At 40.1% G+C, this 26323-nt stretch overlaps 1 protein-coding gene across 19 annotated transcripts in view; it reads right to left on the bottom strand.

Annotated features, from left to right (window-relative positions):
- The window catches only part of ZNF280D (zinc finger protein 280D), a 140368-nt gene that overhangs the window by 72209 nt on the left and 41836 nt on the right, over positions 1-26323 (bottom strand). For 18 of the 19 annotated variants that reach the window (XR_005585326.1, XR_005585325.1, XR_005585324.1 and 15 more), the window contains 3 exons: positions 13397-13462; positions 12928-13298; positions 8066-8183 (listed from right to left, as the gene is read on the bottom strand). Coding sequence is in view for 13 of the 19 variants with exons in the window: in XM_039490753.1 (XP_039346687.1) it covers positions 8066-8183; positions 12928-13298; positions 13397-13462 (555 nt within the window). In the remaining 6 variants the exon portion in view is untranslated. Of the gene's footprint in view, positions 1-8065; positions 8184-12927; positions 13299-13396; positions 13463-26323 lie in introns of those variants that run through there. The other variant, XM_039490757.1, reaches the window with a different exon arrangement.

Raw genomic sequence — 26323 nt, forward strand, 5'->3', positions numbered from 1 at the left:
AGTTTAAATTAAAGAACCTCAGTTTTTTCATAGTATATTACCAATCTCTTACTGATAACTACTTTTAATGGACAAACAAGTCTAAACAAATAATAGTTATTAAAATCTCCTCTACCCAATAAGCCGTTTATAAATTAGGAAAATTATGTTTGGTTCAGCCAGCCATCGATACTTTGAAGTCAATGTGATGTGAATAAGTAAGAAAATAGACTGCAGCCCCCTCATTTAAGAAACCTCATATATTTGTTGCAGCCTACCTAAAAAGCCTGATCTTTCTGATCCCTCTTCATCTAGCACAGGCCTAATTTGCGTGCCTAACCACAGATGGCTATAGCATTAGTCACTGCAATGCATACCATTTGGAAGTGCCTTTTCATTCTTCTCTTCAAGAGAATCTCTCTCTTTTACTTAGCATTCAGTTTTAGTTTATGTATTTGATGTTTCACTCCATATTATTTATGAAAATATGTTTATGATATGAATGATATAACTGAGATATACTTTATGCAAGATGGCTCATGTAAGATATCACTGGAAAGGTTATGATTTACTGAATGTGATTATCCAATTTGTATGCTTTTATCATTTCTATATCTGAAGTTAGGAATATGTATCTGTATTTCAAATGAGTTACTTTGGGTGTCACCCCCAAGTAGTCCTTCAGGTACAACAATGGAAAAGCCAGGCAGGGCTAATGGCCCATTAGCAATGACAATGGATTGTGAAAGACCTTAGTCTTCCTGTGGTCGCTCCAGACAGCCTATAAATAATGGCTGCCACAGCTCTGCAGAGACATGGGTCTGAGTCACCTGGTACTGAACCCACCCCTTAGAAAGCCAGTGGGAGAGAAAGGGTTCCTGCCATACATAAGAGATAAAGAAGGCAGGGGAATGACATCACTGTGGTTCTCCTCTGCCTCCACACCCAAAGAGACACTGAAAGACCTGGAAGCAAGAACTGAATTCTTGGGAGAAGGGCTGAGCCCAAGCTGGAAGGGCATCTAGCTTGAGAGTAATAATACCAAGCTGGAGACCAGTGCAGATGCCTTTCAAGACTTTCTGTAATCTGCCTGCAACAGTATCATCTAGGATGATAAATTACTATTTGTAACCAATTTTTTAGTGAAACAAGCTCAGTTTTCAGAGTAGCAGCCGTGTTAGTCTGTATCCGCAAAAAGAACAGGAGTACTTGTGGCACCTTAGAGACTAACAAATAAATCTGTTAGTCTCTAAGGTGCCACAAGCTCAGTTTGCGTGTGTCACATTATTGATTTGAACTGGGACCATACACAACATGGTTGCAATCAAAGTCCTGCAGTGGCACCAAAACTTGTATAAAGGGGGTCAAATGAGGTGTCTAAGACAAGGTTATGGTTTGCTGATTATGATTATATTGTCTATAGGTGTGTATCAATTTTGTAGTTGACGTTATGAATATTGGCTCCATACTGTCTGTATTTCAAACTTATGCTATGCTTCTGGGAAACATCCCAGACAAGTTGGTGTTGGCTCTGCCTAGCCTGCTCGATGGCCCATTAAGGACCATCAGCTATATAACTGACCCATTGAGAGAAGGCAGATACACCTTGTAACTCAGCAAAGTATGCAGGGACTTGCCCATGTGACTCCAGACTCCATTTTGCTGTAATTTTCCACAGTAAGAACAAAGAGGGGTTCTGACACCTGGAAAAGCCTATAAAAGGCTGATGGCCTCATCTCCATCTTGTCTTCAATCCTGCTTCTGACCTCTGGAGGGACTTTGCTAGGAACGGAAGCTCTACACAAAGGACTGATGACCCATCCCAGCTGTGGATGTACTCCAGAGACTTTAGTTGAACCTGCAGTTTATTCTATCACTGCTATAAGCCTGAACCAAGAACTTTGCCATTACTGTATGTAATGGATTCTATTTAACCAATTCTTGCTCTGATCTATATCTTTTTCCTTTTATGAATAAACCTTTAGATTTTAGATTCTAAAGGATTGGCAACAGTGTGATTTGTGGGTAAGATCTGATTTGTATATTGAGCTGGGTCTGGGACTTGGTCCTTTGGGATCGAGAGAACCTTTTTTGTTTTACTGGGGTATTGGTTTTCATAACCATTTGTCCCCATAATGAGTGGCACTGGTGGTGATACTGGGAAACTGGAGTGTCTAAGGGAATTGCTTGTGTGACTTGTGGTTAGCCAGTGGGACGAGATCAAAGTCCTCTTTGTCTGGCTGGTTTGGTTTGCCTTAGAGGTGGAAAAACCCCAGCCTTGGGCTGTAACTGCCTTGCTTTAAGCAATTTATCCTGAATTGTCACTCTCAGTTAGGTCCCGCCAGAACCAGCATTGTTATAGTTTTGTTTTATTTACTTAGTAATCTGCTTTGTTCTGTTTGCTACCCCTTTAACCACTTAAAATTCACCTTTTATAGTTAATAAACTTATTTCTTGGTTATAATATAACCCCATTTGTGCAATTTATATAAAATGAAAGTGCGTTATAGATAATTCCCAACTATCCAGAAAATGGTAATTCTCATTTCCCATTTGAAGGAAAAGGAACTGAAATAGCTTCCAAAAGGTTGGCGGGGAATTAGAAGCAACAGTTTGCTAGTGACCTATAAAAATGCAAAATATTAAAAACAACTTTCAAATACATGTATATCAATGGCCTGATTAGATCTATTAGAAAAGCTGTGTGTCTTTTTTCCAGTGCCAAGTTGCCCTAAAGCCAGCATATCTGGCACTGGATGATTTCTCCTGCATAGGAGAATCATCCAATATCACCCACTCAATGTAGTGGTGAAACCAGGTAACAGAAGGCATGGCGGGGAAATCCCTACATGCCAGTAGTGTGTTCCTGGCTGCCAGGACAGTTCCTGAGGACCACTGGGAACTACAATAAATTAGACACCAGCTTTCAGACTTCTATAGTCTATACTGGGGACTGGACCAACAACAGCACCACTCCTGAAGTGGGCATGCAGGGTGAGAACAGAAAATAGGTCCTGTGCACTCCCTTCTCCACTCTCCAGTTGCATTCAGCACTTCTTGGGTGGAACTGAGAATCTGTCCTTATCTTTCCTTACAAACAACAAAAGGATAGCTGATCTCTTGGAGAATTGTTAAAGAGCTCACTTTTTCACAAAAAATGAAAACTAGGACTTAACATGGCAACACCCACCTAAATTGCAATTGTGACTCACATTCATTACCAGTTGTTCAAGAAACCCTCTGTTGTAATAACTTGTTTTGTTGAAGTTATTGTGAATGTTGTGTGGATGCCAGTACAAAAATTGTATGTAGTATTGTTGTAGCCGTGTCAGCCCCAGAATATTAGAGACGTTGTGGGTGAGAGAATATATTTTACTGGACCAACCTCTGTTTGTAAGGGAGAGAAGCTTTTGAGCTTAAACAGAGATCTTCTTCAGCTCTATAAGCCTGAAAAATTGTCTTCTTCACCAACAGAAGTTGGCCCAATAAAAGATATTACCTCAGCCAACTTGTCTCTCCAATACAAAGATCCTAATGCCTACTGAAACTGCCTTCATTATGCCCCTTACAAATGAGAATATACTTAACTTTCAGCTCAGATTTTTATAATACTTCACCAGCTTAAAAAGCTGTTTTGCAGTCATACTTTCTAATGATTCAAACCCAGTCATTTTCTGAAGTGAACATGTTAAACATGCATTTCCCATTCAGTTTATGCAACTTTTGCCCAAGATAATTAAAAATTGCTAAATCAGATCTGGGCTATTCACTGGGTATTATCTTTCTTTAGTGCTTTTGTTTACTTATACATGCACTGCTAAGTGTGTGAGCTTCTTGCTGAGCCTTGTGTGTGTTGATTAGCAATGGCTGTTGTAGAGCTGGTACAAAATTTGTATTCTTCTGTACCACTGAATGTACTTGTGCAATGGGCCTGTGAACAACAATGGATGCCGTAGATGTGACTATGAGATGTATTTGTATAATTGACTATTCAGATTGAACAGACTGAGTGGAACCTTCTATAAAATACCATTTTTTTCAAAGTTGTGTGTCAGAAGAAAATCAAGTTTTAATATAATTTGTAATGTTTCCTATCAGTAAGGAATTATAAAAAAAACCTTCTGATTTGTTCCAAGGAAAATATACACCATTAAGAATTCTGTTCCATATTTACAAAGGTGCACATTCTCACATGGTTGTGTGCAACTCCAGTTATGTTACTAGGAGTAACACAAACAGCAGAAGAGTACATATGCTTAAATTAGCATGGGATTGTTTTCTGTGGTTCTACATTAGAAGAGTCAAGTTAATTCTATTAAGTTGTCTCTTTTAGAATAGCCATCCTAAGAGTAGGAGAATTTGTTTACAATAGTAGGTAAGAGAATTCAAATGCACATTGAAGAACAGCTGCAGTTATACTGCGAAAAATGCTATTTTAAACAAAGAAATTCCAAACACTGTGTAATAATCAGAAAAACTGGTTGCCAATCTGAAAACTAGGCAATTTTATAGGACAATCACCAATTTACATGGTCTCAACCTTGCAAACACTGACGCACATGCTTAACTTTTATTTCAATGAGACTACTCATTGTAGTAAAGTTAAGCACATTCATAAGAGATTGCAGGATGGGGCCAATTGCCCAGCTTTAGGAGATGACTTAAGCACATAAATCCCACTGAATTCTGTGCTCAAAGTTAAGCATGTGCTCAAGTGCTTTTCTGAATTGGAGAATAAAGTAGTTAGAGGTAGTTACAAAGGGCTTGGCTACACTTGAGAGTTGCAGCGCTGGTGGAGGCTTTCCAGCGCTGCAGCTTAGTAACTGTCCACACCTGCAAGGCACATCCAGCGCTGCAACTCCCTGGCTGCAGCGCTGGCTGTACACCTGGTCTGCTTGAGGTGTAATGAGTGCAGCGCTGGTGATGCAGCGCTGCTGGTCGGATGTGGCCACACACCAGCGCTGTTATTGGCCTCCAGGGTATTAGGAGATATCCCAGAATGCTTTTAACTAATTACTCTCTTTGTTTTGTTATGCAGCCTCTCTTTGTTTTGTTGTGAACGCGGGGCTCCGGGAGCTGCTTATCTAAAAAACAAACACAGCTCCTGTTTGCTGTGATCAATCTGTAACTCAGTGAACAATCAAATGAGATAAACCCTGTGAATGAGGCAGGCAGGGGGATGAGTAGTGTTTGCTTGACGAGAGAAACAGCGGGGGCGGGGCGGAGAAAGGGAGTCCGTTGGAGCAGCTGCTTATGTGGTCTGCAGGCTGTTTGCAGTTAAGCGTAAGGGGTCGGGAAAATTTTCTGATTTTGCAAGGCAGGGAGCTGATACACAGTGTCGGCTCCAAAAATCCACTCTCTCTCTCTCCCCCGCTCCCTGTCACACTACACCCCACCCCCCTCTTTTGAAAAGCACGTTGCAGCCACTTGAACACTGGGATAGCTGCCCATAATGCATCACTCCCAACAGCGCTGCAAATGCTGCAAATGTGGCCACACTGCAGCGCTGGTAGCTGTGAGTGTGGCCACACACCAGCGCTTTCCCTACACAGCTGTACAACCAGCGCTTTAACTCCCAGCGCTGCAACTCTCAAGTGTAGCCAAGCCCTAAGAGGCTTGTGAAATCTGAATGATCAACAGTCACCTGAGCAGGACAGTTACTCACTGTTTGATAATAAATACATATACTGGTGCAACACCTCTCACCCATAGCCCAATCCTCCCCGCAGACCAATTTACACTGGTAAAAGTCGAATGACTATGATGAGTTGCAATTTACACCAGCGTGAAAGAAGACTTAAGCCTACAGTTTTTATTTTGGGCTACAGATTTTTAACTTTAAAAAATAACAGTTCAGAAAGATTCACAACACCTGACAGGTGTTGAATAAAGTGTTGAATTTAACAGGTATGATTAAGTATTTACTTTTGTCTATACCAAGATTTTCTATTTTAGCCAAAATATTAATTTTCAGCATTTGTTACTATGAACAATTCTAACTTGAGTATCCCAGTATTCAATTCTGTAAATAATACATGCAATACTAGATTTAAAAAAAAAAATTCAAAGTGCCCTTATTCCATTTAACAAGTGGAAAGTATTTACTCCTTTTCTCCCACACACATAATAGATTAAAACAATCAGTACACAAAATTATTTTAAGCTTGTTCTGGGTCTTGAACAATTTACAATCAGTAACTGATTTTTGCTTAATTATCTAAGATTATTTCTGATAAAGGTGAATGTTAATAATTCTTATCAATTAACATGAAAACTCTTGATATTTCTAAATAATCAAGTACTCAGTGTGCTTGATTTTAACTGTGTTTTCTGAAAACATGCGAGTCAGGATTTTTCTAGAATTCTTGGCAAACAGGTAGGCTTGAATGCAAAAGACTTCCTGCTGCCTTTCCCTCACTTGCATTAAAGGTTTTGGTCTTATGGAGCTCACATGTGATATGAAACTGACCACCTATTTGTGTTGGCTCTCAGGTCCTTACTACTGCACAAATGGTTCTCAATTTAGTCAATCCAGCTCAGTCTTACTTTTGCTTACTAGCTCAGTAAGTATTCTTCTCAGCCTATCAATTTCCTTTGCCTGTTCCTTAATTTTCTCCAGCAGGCTTTTCTTGCTACATTTTATTTCACTCTATTACACTCTCCTTCTATTTCTAAAAGGGGCAAAAAGAAGTTTTGTTCTCAATAATTTAAATAAGCAATGTTAAATTCTTCTTTTAATCTATAAATCCAACAAAGACCACACACCTACTTACCTACCTCGCATGAACTACAGGACACCTCAATTCACAGTCATTTAAGGGCTCAGCCCTTGAAGGTGCGGAGCACTCTCACTCCAATCCAGCAAAGCACAGAAGAGTGGGCGTAACTTTTCAGTTTCCCACTGACATCAATGAAACTGCTCAAGTGCTTAAAGTTAAGCACCTGCTTAAGAGCTTTGCTGGATACGACTAAAATGCTGAACACTTGATAAAGTAGGTAAGTGCTTGATCTTGCCATGAGCTACTTGCCCCACCTTCTCCCCAACTAGAATAAGTCACAGAACAAGAGTGGGGTAGGAATGGAGAAGACTATACCAATAAGTGTGTGTGGATAACTACTGGAAAAAACACACCATTCACTCATTTGGGAACAGATGGAGGATGGGGGAGAGTGCCCCATTTAGAGTGTTATGAAACCACCAACTCCCCCACAAGAATTGGTTAGATTTTCATCTTACTCATTCTGCTTCACATAGCACTTCTGTTTTAGTGTCCTCTTGTAGAAGGATCAGAAAAATTGTCAATTATATTTCATTACAGATTGAATTACAGGCTGACCAACAATTAAGTTTGTCATTCAATTACCACAAAAATGCAATTCTTCATAACTGACACGAAGTTTAAATTTACAGCTTATATTTATTTATTCTAAAATGTAATTTAACTTTATATGTTCTAATCAGTATTTCAAATAAATACAATTTTCTTCAGCCAGATAAAACAGTTTCTGCAACTAAAAATAAATAATTAAAAAAAAAAATACTTCAGAGGCTCATGACAAGCATTCTTTCCCCTCCCCAGTTTCCAAGAACAGATCCCTTTGATCTGTCTAGTCCAATTGCTATATATAGCAATCAGGAAACAAAGAATGACATCTAGGGAATCCACTGTGCAGACTCAGGAAGTTGTTCCATGGGCTCTCACTGGCTGACTGACAGACACTTTTATTGATGTCATCCAGAGAGAGCTGCATATGCTGCAAATGAACCTTTGCCTGCCAAAAAAGTCATTTCAGTGAGTCTGGCAGTAATTTTTTAATATAGACAGACAAAAATCATAAGTACATATTGATTGGGGTCATCATGTAACGTGTGTGAGTTTACAAGAACAAGACTTTATTGGAAAGTATATTTTAAGTGTAATGCTCCAAATCTTTCTTCGTAACACAGACAACAATACTACTATTTTACAAACACTAATAAACTGTCCTATGTTCTGAAACCTCTATTAAAATTATAACCCAAACACTCTATACTTTTACTCTTAAAAAAAGAAAAGAAAAAAAGCTTTTACTAACATACACTCACCTATCATAGTCACCACTGATCCACTCTGGTAGTGAGGAACTCCTGACTTCTGTCTCAAGCCGAACAGTATGCCCGAAGTATTATTTGGTACAGCTTGTGGAGAACTTGCAATATAACCCTGATAAGCCATTTTCAAAAGGAGGGAGAGGGGAATTGGGACTTAATCTTTATAAAGCATTTTGAAATTTGCATACAAAAAAAATCAATATACAAATGCAACTTACAGTATCATATGCTTGTTTTTTGTAACTACAATTGGATTTAGATAATTTAAACATGTACTCTGTAAATACTGAAGTTATAATTACCATCTGGCAAAATAATAATATAAATTCTTTAAAACAATTAAAACCTGACCTGGTTCATCTGTGGTTGATTTATCCAGTGTGTGTGTGCATGTTTACGTTCTGTACGTTTTAGAGAAAGTATGCATACTACTGATTTATTTATCTGAATAAAAACAGAGTTTTCTAGCTGATTTATTCTAAATCTGCTAGGGTTTCTAATTAAGAGGATTTTTTATCTAAGCATTTGCCCACTTTCTTCCTTTCAATTTAAATTTAGAGACTTTACTCATTATTTCCGCAGCTAGCTAACTGCATTTTAAAGGACACAAATCAGAACCCAATGTAAACTCATAGTAAATAGAAACTTCTTAATACAAACAGAGCAAGATCAGTTATTCTGGGTTTTTTTAAGTGCCACCTGTTCAAACACCAATTCAAACCAAGATTCAGAAGCCATAATCAGTACTTAGGTTAGGCAATTCTTTCGTGATCATAAAAGAAGGATCAATATATCATTAATATTTTTATAGTGAGCTATGCAATAGTGAAGTTAGTTTAGAGCATTCCAGAAAAGAGCTAATTATTAATAATTAATGAAAAACATGAAAATTTCCAGGTGAAGACAACTCATGACACACATAATTTTAGGGTCTTCTTCCAGTTTTTATCCTATTTTCCAGAGCTGAAGTTCTCATTGAAAGTATACGCCCTCCTAGTACCAATTATAACCTTCAAAACAGAAACCAATAAATATACTGTGTTTGTGGCTGCATATTCAACAACATAAAAAACTATACACCTTAATTCATCCCAATGGGTTATTTCTGAAGCCAACAATAACCACTGAAATTCTAAATGTCTTCTTAGTTATATACCAGAAACATTCACAAAGTAAACTTGTCTTAAAATGTTCACATGGTACCTGCCATGTCATAAGTGCCAATTCATTCAAATGGCCACCCCACACAAAAACTTTATATAGAATATATGCAATTTCCAGAAGCAGCATAATGAATTAAGAACAACCAGGTAATAGAGCTAGGTTCATTTTTAGTTTTAACTTAACAACAATGTACAAAAATAGGCCAAAACCCAAATCCAAGCCTGTCCTCAACTCTTCCTTATCAAGATTGACTTATTTTATTTCCCTTTCTCAGCATACCAGTTTCATACAGATACCTAGATGTATTTTTTCCCCTAGCACAAAGAGTATTTTTTAAAAAGTTTGTTTCTTTAAAAAGAAAAGAAGCCAAAGGCTCAAAGAGCAGAGTCCACAACCTACTTAGCACTGGATTAAAACTGTGGGAGAGTACAAAGCAAAATGAGAGCCTTGGTAAGGAGGCTTGCCACAACAAGAAGATGATCTGGAAAAGGCACATGACTTGGGTCCCATGTCTCTCCTCTAGTGACTTGTGCCAGCAGATTTGAAGTATGTTGAAGGTATCCACAAATGGTGCTCTTAGACCTGGATACTAACTACAAATACTTAGCAAACTGATTTCTCTCCTCTGATGATTTTTCTTTACTGTGAATAAATGTGTCCTTTTCACCCCTTCCTCCCAACTGGCATGATGAAACTGAAAACTTGCCAATGATAACTCCGTTTTCCAAGTGACTTTCATAGGGTAGACCAGATTTTGATACAAAGATCTCATGAAACACGTCCCATTCACCTTTCCATTCACAAGACAACCCTTTAGCAACTATAGCAATTGTTATATTTTTACTACAAATTTGTACCACTACGCTGATTAAGCCTGCTGAAAGAAAGTCTAATTAATAGTGCTAAAAACAAATATGGCTTATCCAGTTGAGGCCCCCACCAGTGCCAAGACAGATTTCAACAGAATGAGAACACACATCAGTGGGAATCTTTTTCTGTAAATTCCTTCAATGCAGACCCTGAATAACGCAAAGGAAAAAAAACCCTCAAGTCTTCCTTTCCTCAAATGAACTCCTCATCCAACCTTACCAAATTGAGACTGATCTTTAACAGCAGCTCTGAAAAAATGAGTTATCCTTTTGGTTATGTTAAAAATATTACTAATGATTTGGGATTAGTTTTCAGAGTTCTTTGACCTGTTCATTATCAAGCTTCAAGGAGGTGTGGAGGACTGTGCATACTGTCTACACTTGAAAGATGATGGGCCAGATCATCAGCTGATACAATATCTCCACTGAAGTCCTTTATGTCTTAATACAAATCAATCATCTGAGTATGGTACCATAGCTCTATATCCACACTTCCAAAATGTTTATGTAGTTATCACCATTATTTTGGACAGAATTAAAGATGCTTTCGTTGGGATGAATGGTAGCACATGTACATTTCCCAGCACACAATGAAGTTACCTGGCCAGGGAGAATGTAGGAAGAGGTGAGATGGATATTCATAGACCATGATATCCTCTGAACTGTAGGATAGAATGACAACCCATGAAAATTCCATTTTCAAGTACTCTTTTTGCACAAACTGGTTCAGCCATTTCATATGCAAAATGAATCAATGACTTCCAATGCCTTAGAAGTCACAATCTCTATTGGGTAGATATCTCAAAGCATGCTTTAAACACCAGTTTTATGACCTCAGCGAAAGGTCAAATGCAAGGTTGATACAAGTTCCTGCATCTGCAAATGCAAAGAACCACCACCAGAATTGAATACACGTTGATGTTTACACTTATAATCCGTGTTTGTCATCTTGAGAACCTGATTTCAGCTAGGATCCCTGCCCACAACTTCTTAAAGTAAGACAATCTCTACTCAGTGAAGAAACAGGACACACTGATACAAGTTAGTCAGAATGCACCTCTGCCTCATCACTGAGCCTGTTCTCTGACTTGCCCAAGAACTGAAAGGCCTTACTGGAACCAAACCTCCATCTCAAAACTTGACCATTGAGACAGGAAGTCTCCCAAAATTACTGTGCTATGGTTGTCATGTCTTTGAAGAAGATTATCCTCCTAACAATCCTCAGGAGTTTGATCCAATATAGCCATAAATCCCTTATCTCTCAAAGAGCTGGGACTACTGTTGTTGAGTAATTAGCTTTAGCCAATCAATTTTATGAGATGTCTCCAAAAGAGGGTCTCACACGGAAAGCAATGTAATTGACAAACTGCTGAGAACTGAAAAATTTGAGTCTGGATTCTTCCATAATGAATCTGCAAGGAATTTAACTACCCAACACAAACAGAACACTTTAATTGGTATCCTTGTCTAAAAGAAGAATTTATCCTAGATGGCTAAGGGGGGCAGGTGATGGGGAAGAACTGTAGATTTAGCAAATAATCTTAAGAAGGATACCAAATGTTTACATTTTAAAACATTCATGCTAGCTGCCTGCACTCAGATACTTTAATGGAGTAAACAGATTTCCCATTCAACAGGGGAATCAGCAACACATTTTAAGATTAATACCAATAAGAGAGGAAAAAAAAACAAGTTTACCAAACACTACCACATATCTAGGGCCTGGTCTATACTACAGAGTTAGGACAACATAAGACAGCTTACATTGACCTAAACTCTGTAAGTGTCTACACTAAAATGTCACTCCCACCAATGTAACTCGCCCACTACACTGACTTAATAACTCCATCTCTAGGAGAGGCATAGAATCAATATCGATGTAGTTAGGTTGTCATAGTGTCAGTGTCGACGCTGCGTTGCTTACATCGACTGCTGCTGCCTTTCAGAGACCATCCCACAATGCCCCATGCTGACAGTTAAATTGGTGCCAATACTCTTGGAGAAGACGCACACCATCAAAACAAGGAGTGTAGTGTGGACATGCAAAAGCAATTTAATTAATGCCATACCTGTGCACTGACATAACTTAAGTCAATATCATTTTGTAGTGTAGACCTACCCTAGGTATCACCTTGTTTGCAACTTTTTAAACCTGATATCAAATAATGGCGCTGCAAACTCTAGAATACACACTGAAGTCTATTCCCTATACCCAGGCTACTGGACTACCAATTTGTTCACTCAGGCTATATTCTAATTTTTCTACTTTTTTGTCTAAAATAGTAGTATTAAACATCCACTTAATTAAACTGCAGAATAATATTAAAATGAAAATTTCAAATCTTAGCATTCTTTTAAGAGTAAATTAAACAATGGAAAACATTGCAAAGGTTTTTAAAACTATGAGTAATTAATTATTTTTACAATTACAACATATAGAAAATCAAAATTTTACTAAAGCCCAGATCCTGTAAACACTTATGCAAATGCAGAACTTTGTACACAAAAATACATTGTCCTTGTAATTACTCCTGTGTAACGTTAACCAGCTGCCAAAGTCTTTGAAAAATTGAGGCCTTAAGCTTCAAACAAATTGAACAACATCAAACACAGTGTAGTAAAAAGACTATTTAATACTAAAGTTCCTGAAAGGGAACCTATGTGTCATAACATGTTTAGTACATTTCTACAAAAACCACAAGGTACTTTGAAACTGAAATTTTGTGAAGTGATGTGAATATACAATAAGCAATATCCACTTTTTGTACTTCATTAATTTAACTACAATTAAACCTTGAGCTTTATAAGTTAATAAAAATTTACCTGATTTAATATTACAGGTTGTGCTGTTACTGTAGCCACTGGCCTCGGTACGGGTTGACCCATTACAGGAATTGCAATATCTCTTGATACTGGCTCTGTCATTACTGGAACGGTTACAGGTCTGCTAAGAGGCTGTGATATTCCAGAATTTGACCCGGGTATCTGCTGAGCTGATAAACATCCAGCAATAGGTCTCTGTAGCGTCTGTGAAGTTCCTGAAACAGTCACTGGTCTAGACAACGGCTGAACGGCTACAGAGCTAGTTGCAGGTCTGGATACAGACTGAAAGACTGGCGAAACAGTGACAGCACCCGGATTGGATGCAGGAGTTGTATAGTGTTGACTGGCAGGCTTGAATGTAGTAACTGTACCTGTTACACAGAATTCCAGAATAATCATTACATAGTATTACAGTTGGATGTTTCATTAAGTTTTTTTTTTAAATTACCATATTAGGACAATGTAGTACCTCTACTAGGTGCACCATTCTGTATCCCCGTTCGTGATGAGCTGAGGTTGACTCTGTTCAATATATCTGTTAAAAGTTACATTTGTGTCTTAATTCCAGTGACAAGTTACAAAAACTGAAGTGAAGTTAAAAGAAAAACAAAAATTAAAAGCAGCAGTCACATTTATTTGTGAAGGTACCACAAGCCAATAGATTTTTTTCAGTTACAAACTTGAATGCCATTTCTAAAATAAACACCCAATAAAGCAAACTGCATTATCATCCTATTTGTACAAATGAAAAGTTAGAAGTCTCAAGATCTTTTTCTTGAGAAAGTTAATTCACCAAATCAAGTCAAATTTTAGTTCTCTAGAAATGCAGATAAGAAAGCAAAACTCTCCTACATGGAATCCGTAAGTGTTTAGCTGTGTTGATTATGTAGACCATTATACAAAAATTTTATGAAGACAATGGAAACAAATAAGAAAAGTGAATACATTCATAAATTATTTCTTAGAAAAAGTTTCTTGAATTATGAAAAAAACATTCCAAAAAGAGGGAGCAAACTCCCTGCTTCCCAACTAATTACTTTGCATTTTGCAATTTAAGACACATCAGGAGGAATAATTTGAACTACTTATTCTAAATTAACTATCAATTTACGAAAAAGATATGATCATCATTGCAGAGAGCTCAATCTCCAACAGAAGTGAAAAATCCAAAATAATACATTAGGCTGTACAAGGAACAAGATGGAGAGTACTACCAAAATATACAATACCATTATACAATTTAGCAGGATTTATAAAAGGATTAGATGTTTATATAACTAACAAGAATATACAGAAGTTAATAAAAAATATTTAACTATCAACTTCAGGGCATAAGCCAAACTCTAACTATTAGTAGTCAGAAGAAGCTTTTCCTGGGTGAAAATTATTCCTCAGCTGCCTACTGCAGTTTTTTCCTCTGAAACAACTGGTACTGGCTACTATTAGAGATAGGATACAGTAACTCCTCACTTAAAGTCATCCCGGCTAACATTGTTTCGTTGCTGATCAATTAGGTAACATTCTCGTTTAATGTTGTGCAATGCTCCCTTCTAACTTCGTCGTTTGGCAGCCTCCTGCTTTGTCCACTGCTTGTTGGAAGAGCAGCCTGTTGCAGCTAGCTGTGGGGGCTTGTAACCAGGGTGGATCGGCAGCCCCCCATCAGCTCCCCGCTCCCCTAAGTTCCCTGTGCAGCAGCCACCCAACAGGCTATCAATTGCCGGGCAGTTCAGCTGTCCCTCCCACCACTGCCATGTGCTGTTCCTGCCCTTTGCCTTGGAGCTGCTCCCCGAGCCTCCTACTTGCTGGGCGGGGGGGGGGGGGCGTCGGCTAATGTCAGGGTGTCCCCCTCCCCCCTGCTCCTATACCCCGCTTACCCCTTCTGCATACAGAGCAGGGTGGGGACACGCAGAGGCGGCTCTATGTTTTTTGCCACCCAAGCACGGCAGTCAGGCAGCCTTCAGCGGCGTTTCTGTGGGAGGTCCGCCAGCCACGTGGAATTGGCGGCGGTTCTGTGGGTGATCTGCCGGTCCCGCATCTTCGGCGCACCCACCACCGAATTGCCGGCGAAGCCGCAGGACCGGCAGACCTCCTGCAGAAACCCCGCCGAAGGCTTCCTGACTGCCTCCCTCACAGCGACTGGCAGGCCGCACCCCCCCGGCTTGCCGCCCCAGGCACACACACACCAAGCTTCACAATCATCATAGCTGTGAACAGTACTAAATTGTTTGTTTAAAACATATACTGTGTGCATAGATCTCTCTCTCTCTCTCTCTCTCTCTATATATATATATAGATATAGATATAAAAATAAAGAAAAACTGCTGAACGTCAGTTAATTTGTAAATTTGACACCATCAGCTCAGGATTAAACAAAGACTGTGAATGGCTAGCCAACTACAAAAGCAGTTTCTCTTCCCTTGGTGTTCACACCTCAACTGCTAGAAGAGGGCCTCATCCTCCCTGACTGAACTAACCTTATCATCTCTAGACTGATTCTTGCCTGCATATTTATACCTGCCTCTGGAAATTTCCACCACATGTGTCTGACAAAGTGGGTATTCACCCATGAAAGCTTATGCTCCAATACTTCTGTTAGTCTATAAGGTGCCACAGGACTCTCTGTCGCTTTTTATATAATATATAGTTTTTTGTCTGGTGAAAAAAATTTCCCTGGAACCTAACCCCCCCATTTACATTAATTCTTATGGGGAAATTAGATTTGCTTAACATTGTTTCCCTTAAAGTTGCATTTTTTCAGGAACATAACTACAAGGCTAAGCGAGGCATTACTGTACTAGATGAACCTCTAGTCTGATCCAGTATAGTAATCCATAAGTTTATCATACCAGTACTCATCTGGATGACATTATTTTATTTGTTTTTTTAAGCAGGTAAAGAGGCAAACCACTCACTAAGAGAGGATATATAGGCTTCCCCTGCCCACAAAACCAGCACATATACAAGCACTGTTTGGGAAAAGGTTAAGGAGGGGAAAACATGGTAATTTACTTGCAATGTAACTGTTCTTTGAGACATGGTTCATAGGCGTATTCCACTCAGGAAACTACGAGCTTCTCCTCATTTTACTGGGAAATCCCCTGTAAAAAGCACCTGCCACATCAAGTGCCAACTGCACTGATGTCTTGGCCACCAAGCGGCCTTCTGCCAAGAAAGCCCATAACTCCTCCCTTATATCTTCAGGCAGCTTGTCAGTGAACTTCGATACTGCACCCCAGTTTACAAAATCATGTTTTGCTAACAATTCCTGCTGGTTTCCTATGCATAGCTGGAGAAAGGAAGCAGCAAATTCATTTGGCTATGATGTAGCTATGGTGTCATGTAAAATAGACTTCTATTTTGAATGGTCCCTTGCATGTCTTCCTCCTTCAACAAGTGTCCATATGGAAAGGTTTAGCCTTCTTAAATCCTTCAAAATTGCATCGTCCAACCACATTCTTGGTCAGGCTTGTGCTCTGCTTCCTTCAACCGCAGCTCTATAAACCTTCTGTAAAAGCATACCTGCTTCTGTACTTTGGACATTACCTCATCCCACTGCAGCCATCTCGTTCTCAAAAGGTGCAAAACTACAACTTGCCAAGATCATCTAAGTATTTCCTCATTTGTGACAAAAGTCAAACCAACATATCTTGATACATTGTAACGTTTGATACTGAAAACTATTGTTTCCTCTCCTCCAGTGTTTTTAACAGCCATGTTTCTGCTCCATATAACAGAATTGTCATTACCGGTGTGTTGAATACTTGTAAGTTGGTTGTTACACAGACATCCTGCCGGCCAAAGAGGTTTCTGAAGATGCTGAAATGACACAGACAGACGTCTGATCCTATGTGTAACTTCTTCAGTTATAGAACCTCCTGCTATCAACCAACTACCAAGATAGATAAAACTGTTTGCATGTAATGACGCTGAATTGGTAATGTCAGTAGGCCATTAGTGTCTGTTTTATAGGAGGTACACACAGCTTTGGTTTTATCATCATTGATCTTAAGTCCCATATATTCTGCAGTTTTTTGCAGCTCTTCTAGCATTAGTTTTAGTTTGTTGATGGCCTCTCAGGGGGCATGGATCAGCATTCACCTTGCACTCCTCGTCAGTACCTGGCCCGAGCCGGGGACACTAATGATCCAACCAGCATACCAAATTCAGTGATGAATCCTGGTCACATGCCACCTGAGACAAGTTCTGCATATGCTAAGAATGGTCTCTGCAAGTAAGATAATATCATCCACATACTTAAGATCCTCTAAAGATTAATCTTTAAATTTCACTCCACCTACTTTGGGCTCAATCAGCTTCGTCATCAGATAGTCTATTAGAACTATAAACATGTGGTACACATACCCTGTGGGGTACGCAGTGGGCTTCCAGGTGGTACATCAACTCATCTAGATATTTGCCCAGTTTTATAACAGGCTATATAAAAAGCACTAGCGAAATCAGAACAAATTAGTATTTCATACAGCCAAAATGAGAAAGTAAGCAATTTTTCAGAAATAGTGTTCTGTGACACTTTTGTATTTTTATGTCTGATTTTGTAAGCAAGTAGCTTTTAAGTGAGGTGAAACTTCAAGTACACAAGACAAATCAGACTCCTGAAAAGGATACAGTAGTCTGGAAAGGGTGAGAACCACTGCTATAAACAACATAGGTGAGAGAATGTGTCCCTGGCATATTCTTGATTCTACTGAAAACCAGTTTATAATACAACAATTGACTCTCACAGAGGTAAATGTATTGCAACACAGTTCTTCCACCAGGCACACTAAGTCCTCAGGCACTCCAGATTCATAGCAGTACCCACAGTGCTGATTCACGCACTGAGTCAAAAGTAACTGCAAAGTCTATAAATGCGGTATTAAACTTCCCTTTGTTTCTGTAATCATTTTTCCATTAACATTCTGCACAGCATATATAAGCCTGTACAGAATCCATACTAGCTGTCTCTCATTTTCGGGCTGAGACAGTATTTCAGTTGGTTCAGTAGTATAATCATAAACATCTTCTCTGGGACTAAGAGCAGTGTTATTCCCTTATAGTCTGAGCAAACTGACCCCTCTCCTTTTTGAGGGATGATATAGCCCCTCTTCTAATCTTCTGGAATATGACTGGTTTCCTAAACTTTTAAGACAGCTCCATGAAACTAGTAACCTAAACCCAGGCCACCACTCTTTAGGAGTTCTGATGAAATATTGTCAAGACCAGTTGATTCACCATTTGGTAAATGTTTGACCATATGCATCACTTCCTCAACTGTCCATTTTTTGTTTTCTGATCAGTTCTCTTTTGGATTAAGTTGCATTTACATCTTTGTGGGGATCTGTTCATTAATTCACAAAAGTGCTCACACCAATGCTTAAGTTGTCTATCAATATCTTGGAAGTATCTCTGGAGAGAGAAGGAATAATTTTTTCTCCTGAATAAGTCAAGTCTCTTGGATTTTCTCTTGGGAGTTGATTTGAATCTCGATGCAACCTCTCATTGACAGCCCTGACCATGAAGGAGTTTGAGGCAGGGTGGGAACAAAAGCACCCGAAGCCTTGCATCGGAACATGATATCATTTGTCTGCATGCTTGGCTATTGATGCCAAGGAGACCGGTATGTGTCATGAGGTCCTTGCTGGTTCCAAAAGAGCCCCATTAACAAGGAGGGCTACCCTCTCAGGGGCTGCCGCCTGAAAAACATCCAAAAGCTTGTGAGTGTTCTCTTGGACAAGCTCAGCTTGTATGCTCAACACTGCAGCCATCCTCTTCAATAGGTCCTGATAAAATTTAAAATCCTCTGGAACAGAAGAGGAGGAATCTGAAGCCATTAAATCCTCAGGAAAGAAGAACCGGTTAACCAGGGCCAGCGGGTCCTCTTGTGGCACAACTGGCTCCTCAGGTGAACCAGTATCTGCACAGGCTGCCAAAGTAAGTGGCTCCTGATGGTGTTTAGCAAAACAATCTGGTGAGCTTCCTCTCCAGCATGCAGATAATTGAAACCTGGAAAACCAGAATAGTGGCTCTTTAGGAATTCTTAGGGTGTGAAGAAGGGTGTAGGTCACAGGTGGTGTTGTATTAACTTCAATGGAACAAAAGGGGTCCAAAGAGTCAAAGGTGTTAACATGACTCGAACTGTGCAAAATTAAATAGTGTTCAATAAGGTTCAGAGTTTGGTATAGAGACCTAAGCCTGCTTGGTACGATGGGAAACGCACCATTAAAATACTTTTAACATTTTATTAAATGCACAGAAAAGGACAACAACATTTAAAGCATACAGTAATAAATAAGGCTTTCATTTTAACAACAGTCCTTGTTTCCCTTAGGTGGAGAGTCTTTTAGACAGGAAAAAGCCCTTGTTCTACAATCTCTTAGATGGTATTAAAGATGATAATAACTGTCCTTTTTGAGGAAAAGTGAAGAAATTAGCCGAGATGGGCTGGAGCTGTTGTTGTTTAAGTCAAACACCTTTTCCTAGAAGACAAAACACAAAAATGGAAGAGAAAGTACAGCAAAGATAGAAAAAAACAGCTTCTGTCTCTGATGTTGCAATCTCACTGCTGGAAAAAAACAGTCATAGTACATGGTACTATTAGCCGCTCTGAGACCGGGCAAACTTATGACAGCATCAGGCAGTTTAGGGCACTGCATTTCTAGTCACAGACTTAGAGCACTCTTGCAAAATATACAGCCTTGGCTGGTTAAGCCAGACTCTTATTAAGACAGAAAAGTGAAGAAATAAGGTGAGGAAGGAAAAGGTGAAGAGAGGAGAGAAAGTGTCACATTCCAAATGGTGGCTGGAATTCAGTCAGAGCTGGTAGCAGAGGAGATGTCATCTGCATCCCTTTTCTCTAGCCTGGTCAGGACATCTCCCAGAATCAGGATGAAGAAGGTCCTGGGGTCCCAGGAGACGGTAAGGGTAGCAACCATTATGGTAAAGCTCGGTCCTGTAGTCAAATTTTCTCCCAAAGTCTCTTACGGACCCCAAGAGGGAGTATAAAGTGGAATAGCCCATCCCCTCATTATTTTGTCCACCAATAAGACATAATATCTGACATACCAATTTTGGTTCATTGATTTTCGGTTCCACACTTCATTTAATAAGCATGATCTTAACGCAATTCTTGAGTTATGTCAGAAGACCTTTTGTTTGGACTAATTCAGTCTCTCTCTCACTCACTCACACACACACACCCCTTTTCCTACCAACATTCGTAGGTTACAGGTTATTGTGACATTTTATTAACTTACCTTCACTTTTTTACAGATGAACCCACAATTAAGGTAAATTTATAGGCCCAATTATTACAACCAGCAACCAATAGGAAGCAGGCCAAGATAAGCTATCTTTCCTGTATCAACAATCCCATTCCTGATACAATGCTCTCCTTCAGTAGGTGGTCTAGAAGACTTGCTAGACTGACCAAACTTCAGAGGGAACAGTGACGTGAAGGAGGCCTCCAAACCCAACTGCAAGGAGCTATCTGAATAGTCAGCAGACATTGAGGGTGCCAATCCTAAAGAGGCCACTACGCACTCTTACTTATCTGTGGCCCATTGGAAAGAGGTCAATATCAGTGCTGATGCCAGCATAGTAGTCAATACTTCAAACATGCCCCAAGATGTGAAGAGAGTCACATGGAGACTTGGTATGAGGAAAGACCTTGCTGCTGCCGCTGCTGAAGTGCAAGTTGTGGTCGGTGTCCAGTCTGAGGGCTACCCCAGTACTAAACCCATAGGTGCGGAGATACAGGCTTGTGCAGAGGCTGAAAAACATACCAATACTGACATGGTGTGCGTCAATGACTATTACATCTTTGCTGTGTTTCTTAGTTGGTATCAACACTGGCACCACTGACAGCCTCTGTTCTGGAGCCACAGACCCAGACGGACGACCACGAGCAGGAGGTACATCCACTGCCAAGGACTCCTGGCACCACAGGAGAGTTTGGGATGGAGAGCCAAAGCAAATCCTTTACTACCTCATAAGCTTGCAGGGTCATTGGTAACAATGGGGCCAGAACGGTATCCGTTGGTACCGGATTCAACAGCTGTCTCACAGGGGACAGTACCAGAATCAATGGAAGAGTACCGATATGTTCCCCTCATGGTACCAGGAAGACAAGAGTCAACAGCCTGGCTCCATCCTGAGTTCCTAAGGAGCAGGGGTGATTTTCCAAGTCCTCCTTCAAAGAAGAAGAGTAGTCCTTCAATCTGGAGCGGCTCAGGTCTGTTTTATGGATCCTCTTTCAGAGAGGCCCCAGAGAGGCAGACTAATCCCTCTCTCTCTGAGAAGAAAAGTCTAAGTACAGCAGTTTGTCAGCAACCACTGCAGCCTCTGTAGCAGCCCAAGAGGCAGGGTGATCCATCGACGGACGGGGAGGCTGAGGCAGATCCTGCGCCATGAGGTACTGCTTGAGACACAGAGCTCTGAAGACCTGCATTCTTTACCTGCAAGAAAGGTAGATGCTGCACATCTCTTTAATGTGTCCCTCACTGAGGCCAAAAAGCAGCACATGTGGGGGTCACTATTCAGAACAGACACCTCACATGACAGACCATACTTGCATCAAAAACCAACCACTGACTAAAAACAATCAAAACAGTAAAGGAAACTAGCTACTGGCAGGAACTACTACCTAATATTTAACAGGATTAACTAGACCCCAAAATAAATAAATAAATAAAAAAGTGAGGTAAATTGCATGGGGAACTCAGAGTCAGGCACAGGTGGTAAGAAGGCACTAAAGGGATCAGGGTGGTGCCAACCTTGTATAATTTCAAGAGGAGTCTGGGTGCAGAGCACAAGCTCCTCTCCGATAGATACTGCTACAGAAAACTCTCCGGCTCCAGCAAACCAGGTGCACAAACACCTTAGTAGAATACACATATACAACTGCTAGAAGAAGAACAGGTTCTATGTTTAGATTCTTCTTTACTTATTTCTTAACCATGCTGAGATCAAGTAGCAGTATGGCAGGGCATGTTATCCTACAGTGCCTTAGGAGTAAAGGAAAGCCAAGAATTACGTGGCTCAGCCACAAAATCATTCAATACAAACCCACCCAGAACAAATAATTTACATAAAAAGGTATTTATACCTCTAGGTTATTGATGTGAAAGTTAATATTTCTAAGTGTTCAAATACTGTAAAGTTGGAAACTGACATACAACTTGTTTCCAAACTTTTAAAGAAAGAAATCACTGAACTGGTAGAAATCAATGGCTAAGCGCCTGCAACCAGAATTTGTTGAAGTGCTAAACCAGCTTTTGATAGCATTAGCCTCTTCACCAGGTGCAAAGGAATATTTTCTTCATTTCAGTTTATTCTATTAGTTCAGTTCAATGTTCAAAATTCATTCAAAGTTAAGAAACCAATTAAAAGCTGAACACACAGGAAAGTTTGTTTTCTATGAATAAAAACTAGATGTGGAAGCATGAGACCTACTAGTTCTAAAGAAGGACATAGCGACTAGAAATAATTAGTTCAATTCACTAACTACAGGTACTTCATCTGTTTAGTAAATCAGTTTTAAATGCAAAACAAGTTTCGTAAACTTTTTCTCTTATGTTTCCAGCACATTTAAAGTAGTTTTAAATTTAAAAAATGTTTTTGTGTATTTTAACTGAATCAATTTCCATCCAGAGAGCTTGACACATATCACAAGTAAAAAAATTAAATCATAAATAAGAAATGCATCATTCACCATTTTCTAAACTAATAAATGTCAAAATTAAGAAACTGAATAAATATTAAGCTATATAATTGCTTAAATAGATGTGTACAGATATAGCATATACTCCTGGTTATCAAAAAGAAGCACCAAATTTAGCGTAAATGCTATATTTAGATGCAAGTCAAAATGTGTTAATGGTTACCAACCAATGAGAATCAACCTTTCTTTAGCAAATAACTAAAAAGTACAAATACAAACACAATTAAAATTGATTTAAATCAAGTTTTCCTGTTTGCTTACTTAAATCATGATTTTTTTTTTAAATCAGTGATTTAAATTGCTTTGATTTAAATCAGTTTACCCTGGGAGTGAAACTGTAAACTATCTAATAAGAAATCATGTAGGATAATTAATGTATTATAATATACAAGCATACAAAACTGAGCTAAGATTGCATATGCCAAGTTAACTTTAGTATTTCTTACACATTTCCTAAACAGTACTACTATGTTATATTTAAATAGTTCATCTGCCAAACATGAACAAATGTTAGCCGCAACCCATTTTACCAAAAATATATCTGAAGCACATATATATATCTAACCAGCAGCTACCCAAGTACCTAACAGGTTACTCATGCATGCCAGGGGCGGCTCCAGGCCCCAACACGCCAAGCGGGGCGCTCTGCCGGCGCTACGAAAGCGGCAGGAAGGCTGCCTTCCGTGGCTTGCCTACGGAGGCAGCCTACCTGCTGTGCTTGGGGCGGCAAAATCCCTAGAGCCACCCCTGATGCACGCTCTTTCAATTTGCCTCCTTTTTAAGAAGGACCCTAGGAGATGCCATACCTGATCAGAGCAGTAGATCATATATTCCAGTATCTTGTCTCAGATTATGGCCAGTACCAGATGGTTCAGAAGAAGGTGCAAGAAACCCCATAGTGAGTAAGTATGAATCAACATACTCCTAGATTTTTTTTTCTTAACTGCAGCCAATTAAAGCCTGGTTTATTCCCTAAATTATAAGAGTTTATAGCACTTACAAAAAGAACACACTTATCTAACTACAGTAACTGTGTAATATTCTCATTGTCAATGTAAGTGCATTATCTTTTAGAAAGAAAAATAAACTCTACTATAATAGCATTTCACTTTGGTATCCTGGCCAACAAGTTCACAGGTTAATTGTACATTACTACATAATTCAGTGTTTCCTTTCATCGGTTTCTAATTTGTCATGTTTCAATTTCATTGAAAGAGTCCATGTACTTATGAGTAAACAGGAGGGCCCAATTTCCCTTCTATATATTGTTCACTTTTTATTCCTCTTTTTTGTCCCCTTTTAGCTGGCCACTCTTTAAACCAGCGTGGGGAAGCTTTTTTCTATCAGGGGCCACTGACCCACAGAAAAAATAAGTTGTGGGCCACACAGCCCCACAGGGTGGTGGTGCAGAGGCTTGTGGCTTCCCCTCCCCCACGGTGGGGTGAGCCAGCACTCGTGGCTCCAGCCCTGAGGGAGTGGGGGTGTGGAGGCTCGGGGCTTCCCATAGGCTCCAGCGTGGGGCCAGAAATGAGGGGTCAGGGTTCAGAAAGGGCCTCTGGGCTGGGGTGCGGGAGGGGATGAGGACTCCGGCTGGGGGTGTGGGCTTGGAGTGGGGCTGGAGACTCCACCGAGGGGTCACAGGGTCATGCCAGTTGCTTCTGGGGGCTGCACGGAGCTGACTGGACTTTTAATGGCCTGGCAACCCCCGCTTCCCCCGCAGTGGGGTGAGCCAGCGCTCGCAGCTCCAGCCCCACGGGACGGGGAGGGGGAACCAAGCCTTGGGGCTTTTCACCCACAGCACGGAGACTAGTCACAGGCTAGATTAAATGAAGCAGTGGGCCGGATCTGGCCCATGGGCCGTAGGTTCCCCACCCCTGATCCTTCTTCAGAAGGAAGCATTCCAGTGTATTTAGTTGCTTTTTGTCTGGACCTCTTCTATTTCTGCTAGATTTTTTTAAATAGATTTATCAGAACTCAACACAGTATTCCAAATGAGCATATACAAACGATTCATGTAATGGCTTTATAAAATATTTTTAGTATTACAGTTTATCCCATTCCTTATGCCTCCTAATATTTTGTTTGCTTTTGTGGACCCTCGTGCACAATTAGCAGCGGTTTTCATTTACTAGTCCTCAATGATTCCAAGTTGTCATTATCTTTTTTGTTTCTCAAAAAATATTTCGAATTAACCAAGTACAAATAATTCAAATTATCCCCTCCAATGTGCAGTACTTTGGGTTTGTCAACAATTAATTTAATCAACTATAGTAGGCCCACTCACATAGCTTGGTCAGGTCTTTCTGAAGTTCCTGAGCCTTCTCTAGAATTGACAAAACTTAATAATTTAGTTTAAAGAAAAAAAATCCTCATTTGCATGCTCTTTACCTGCTTGGTGCTGTACTCAGAACTTTTGGATTGGAGCACTAGATACTAGCACATAATCCCGGGATTTGAGTCCTTCCAGAAATTTAGCAATCACAAGGGCAAGTTTTCTGTGACTAGGGAAAAGGGACTATTCAGAAGACAATACCTGAGGAAGTCTACTGCCCACTTGATATCCAGAGCTTCCTTCTGATATATATTTGAATATGTTCTTTCCCTGGGGAACAACTTCCTGCTTAAATATAGGATTGGGTGCTATTCTCCCTCAAAGTCCTGGACAGCATCACTGAAAGGCTGATGTCAGATGCATCTGTATAGAGAATAAATTGCCAGGTGAAATTGGTGGAATTGGAAACAGGCATTTGGCCCAGCCATGCCATCAGGGTATTAGAAAAGCATCACCACACCGGTCATCTCAGAGGACATTCTTGGTATCTTTGTCTTTTAGCACATCCATTAGGGGGAGCTGTGATCAATGCAAAGTTGGGGATGAACCGGCATAATGCCCACCAGGCCTAGGAAACAACATATGTGTCTCCTAGTCCGAGGTGTGGGGCATGAGTTCAGCTTGTGGATATTAACACAGGCTTCACAAAGCTTCCTCCTACCCCCTACCCCATAAGTCACTTCTGCCATGGCCAAGTTACACTTTGCAGGGTTAGCTGTGAGACCAAGCCTCCTGTAGGGATGTCAGTACTGCCCTGAGGTGCCACAGGTGGTCTGCCCACATACAGCTATATATGACAATGTTGCCAAAGTAAGCCTCTGCATATTGCTGGTGGGATCTGAGGATTCGGTTCAAAGGCACTGGAAAGTTGCTGTCACTCCTTGCAGAGTGAACAGCGTAGTTTTAAAATGGAAATAGCCAAATGAGAACAGGAGGGGTGTGATCTTCTCCTGAGAGGACGGAGATGGGAAATCAGTCAATAGCCCTTTGTAAGGTCAACCATACTGAGATACTGCACTGGGCCCAACCACTCAGAGTTCATCCACCCTTGGCACTGGAGAGGCATCAAACTTTGTGATGGACTTGAGCTTGTGAATGTCTCTACAAAAATCAGACCATACCATCTACTTTCGGGTGATGACATCTTCATCATCTGGACCCATGGAAAAGAAGTCCTCGAGGAATTCCACCATGATTTTAACAATTTCCATCCCACCATCAACCTCAGCCTAGACCAATCCACACAAGCGGTCCATTTCCTAGACACTACTGTGCTAATAAGCGATGGTCACATAAACACCACCCTATAGCGGAAACCCACTGACCGCTATACTTACCTACATGCC

Source organism: Mauremys reevesii, linkage group 10, assembly GCF_016161935.1.
Source record: "Mauremys reevesii isolate NIE-2019 linkage group 10, ASM1616193v1, whole genome shotgun sequence".
Taxonomy (NCBI): domain Eukaryota; kingdom Metazoa; phylum Chordata; order Testudines; family Geoemydidae; genus Mauremys; species Mauremys reevesii.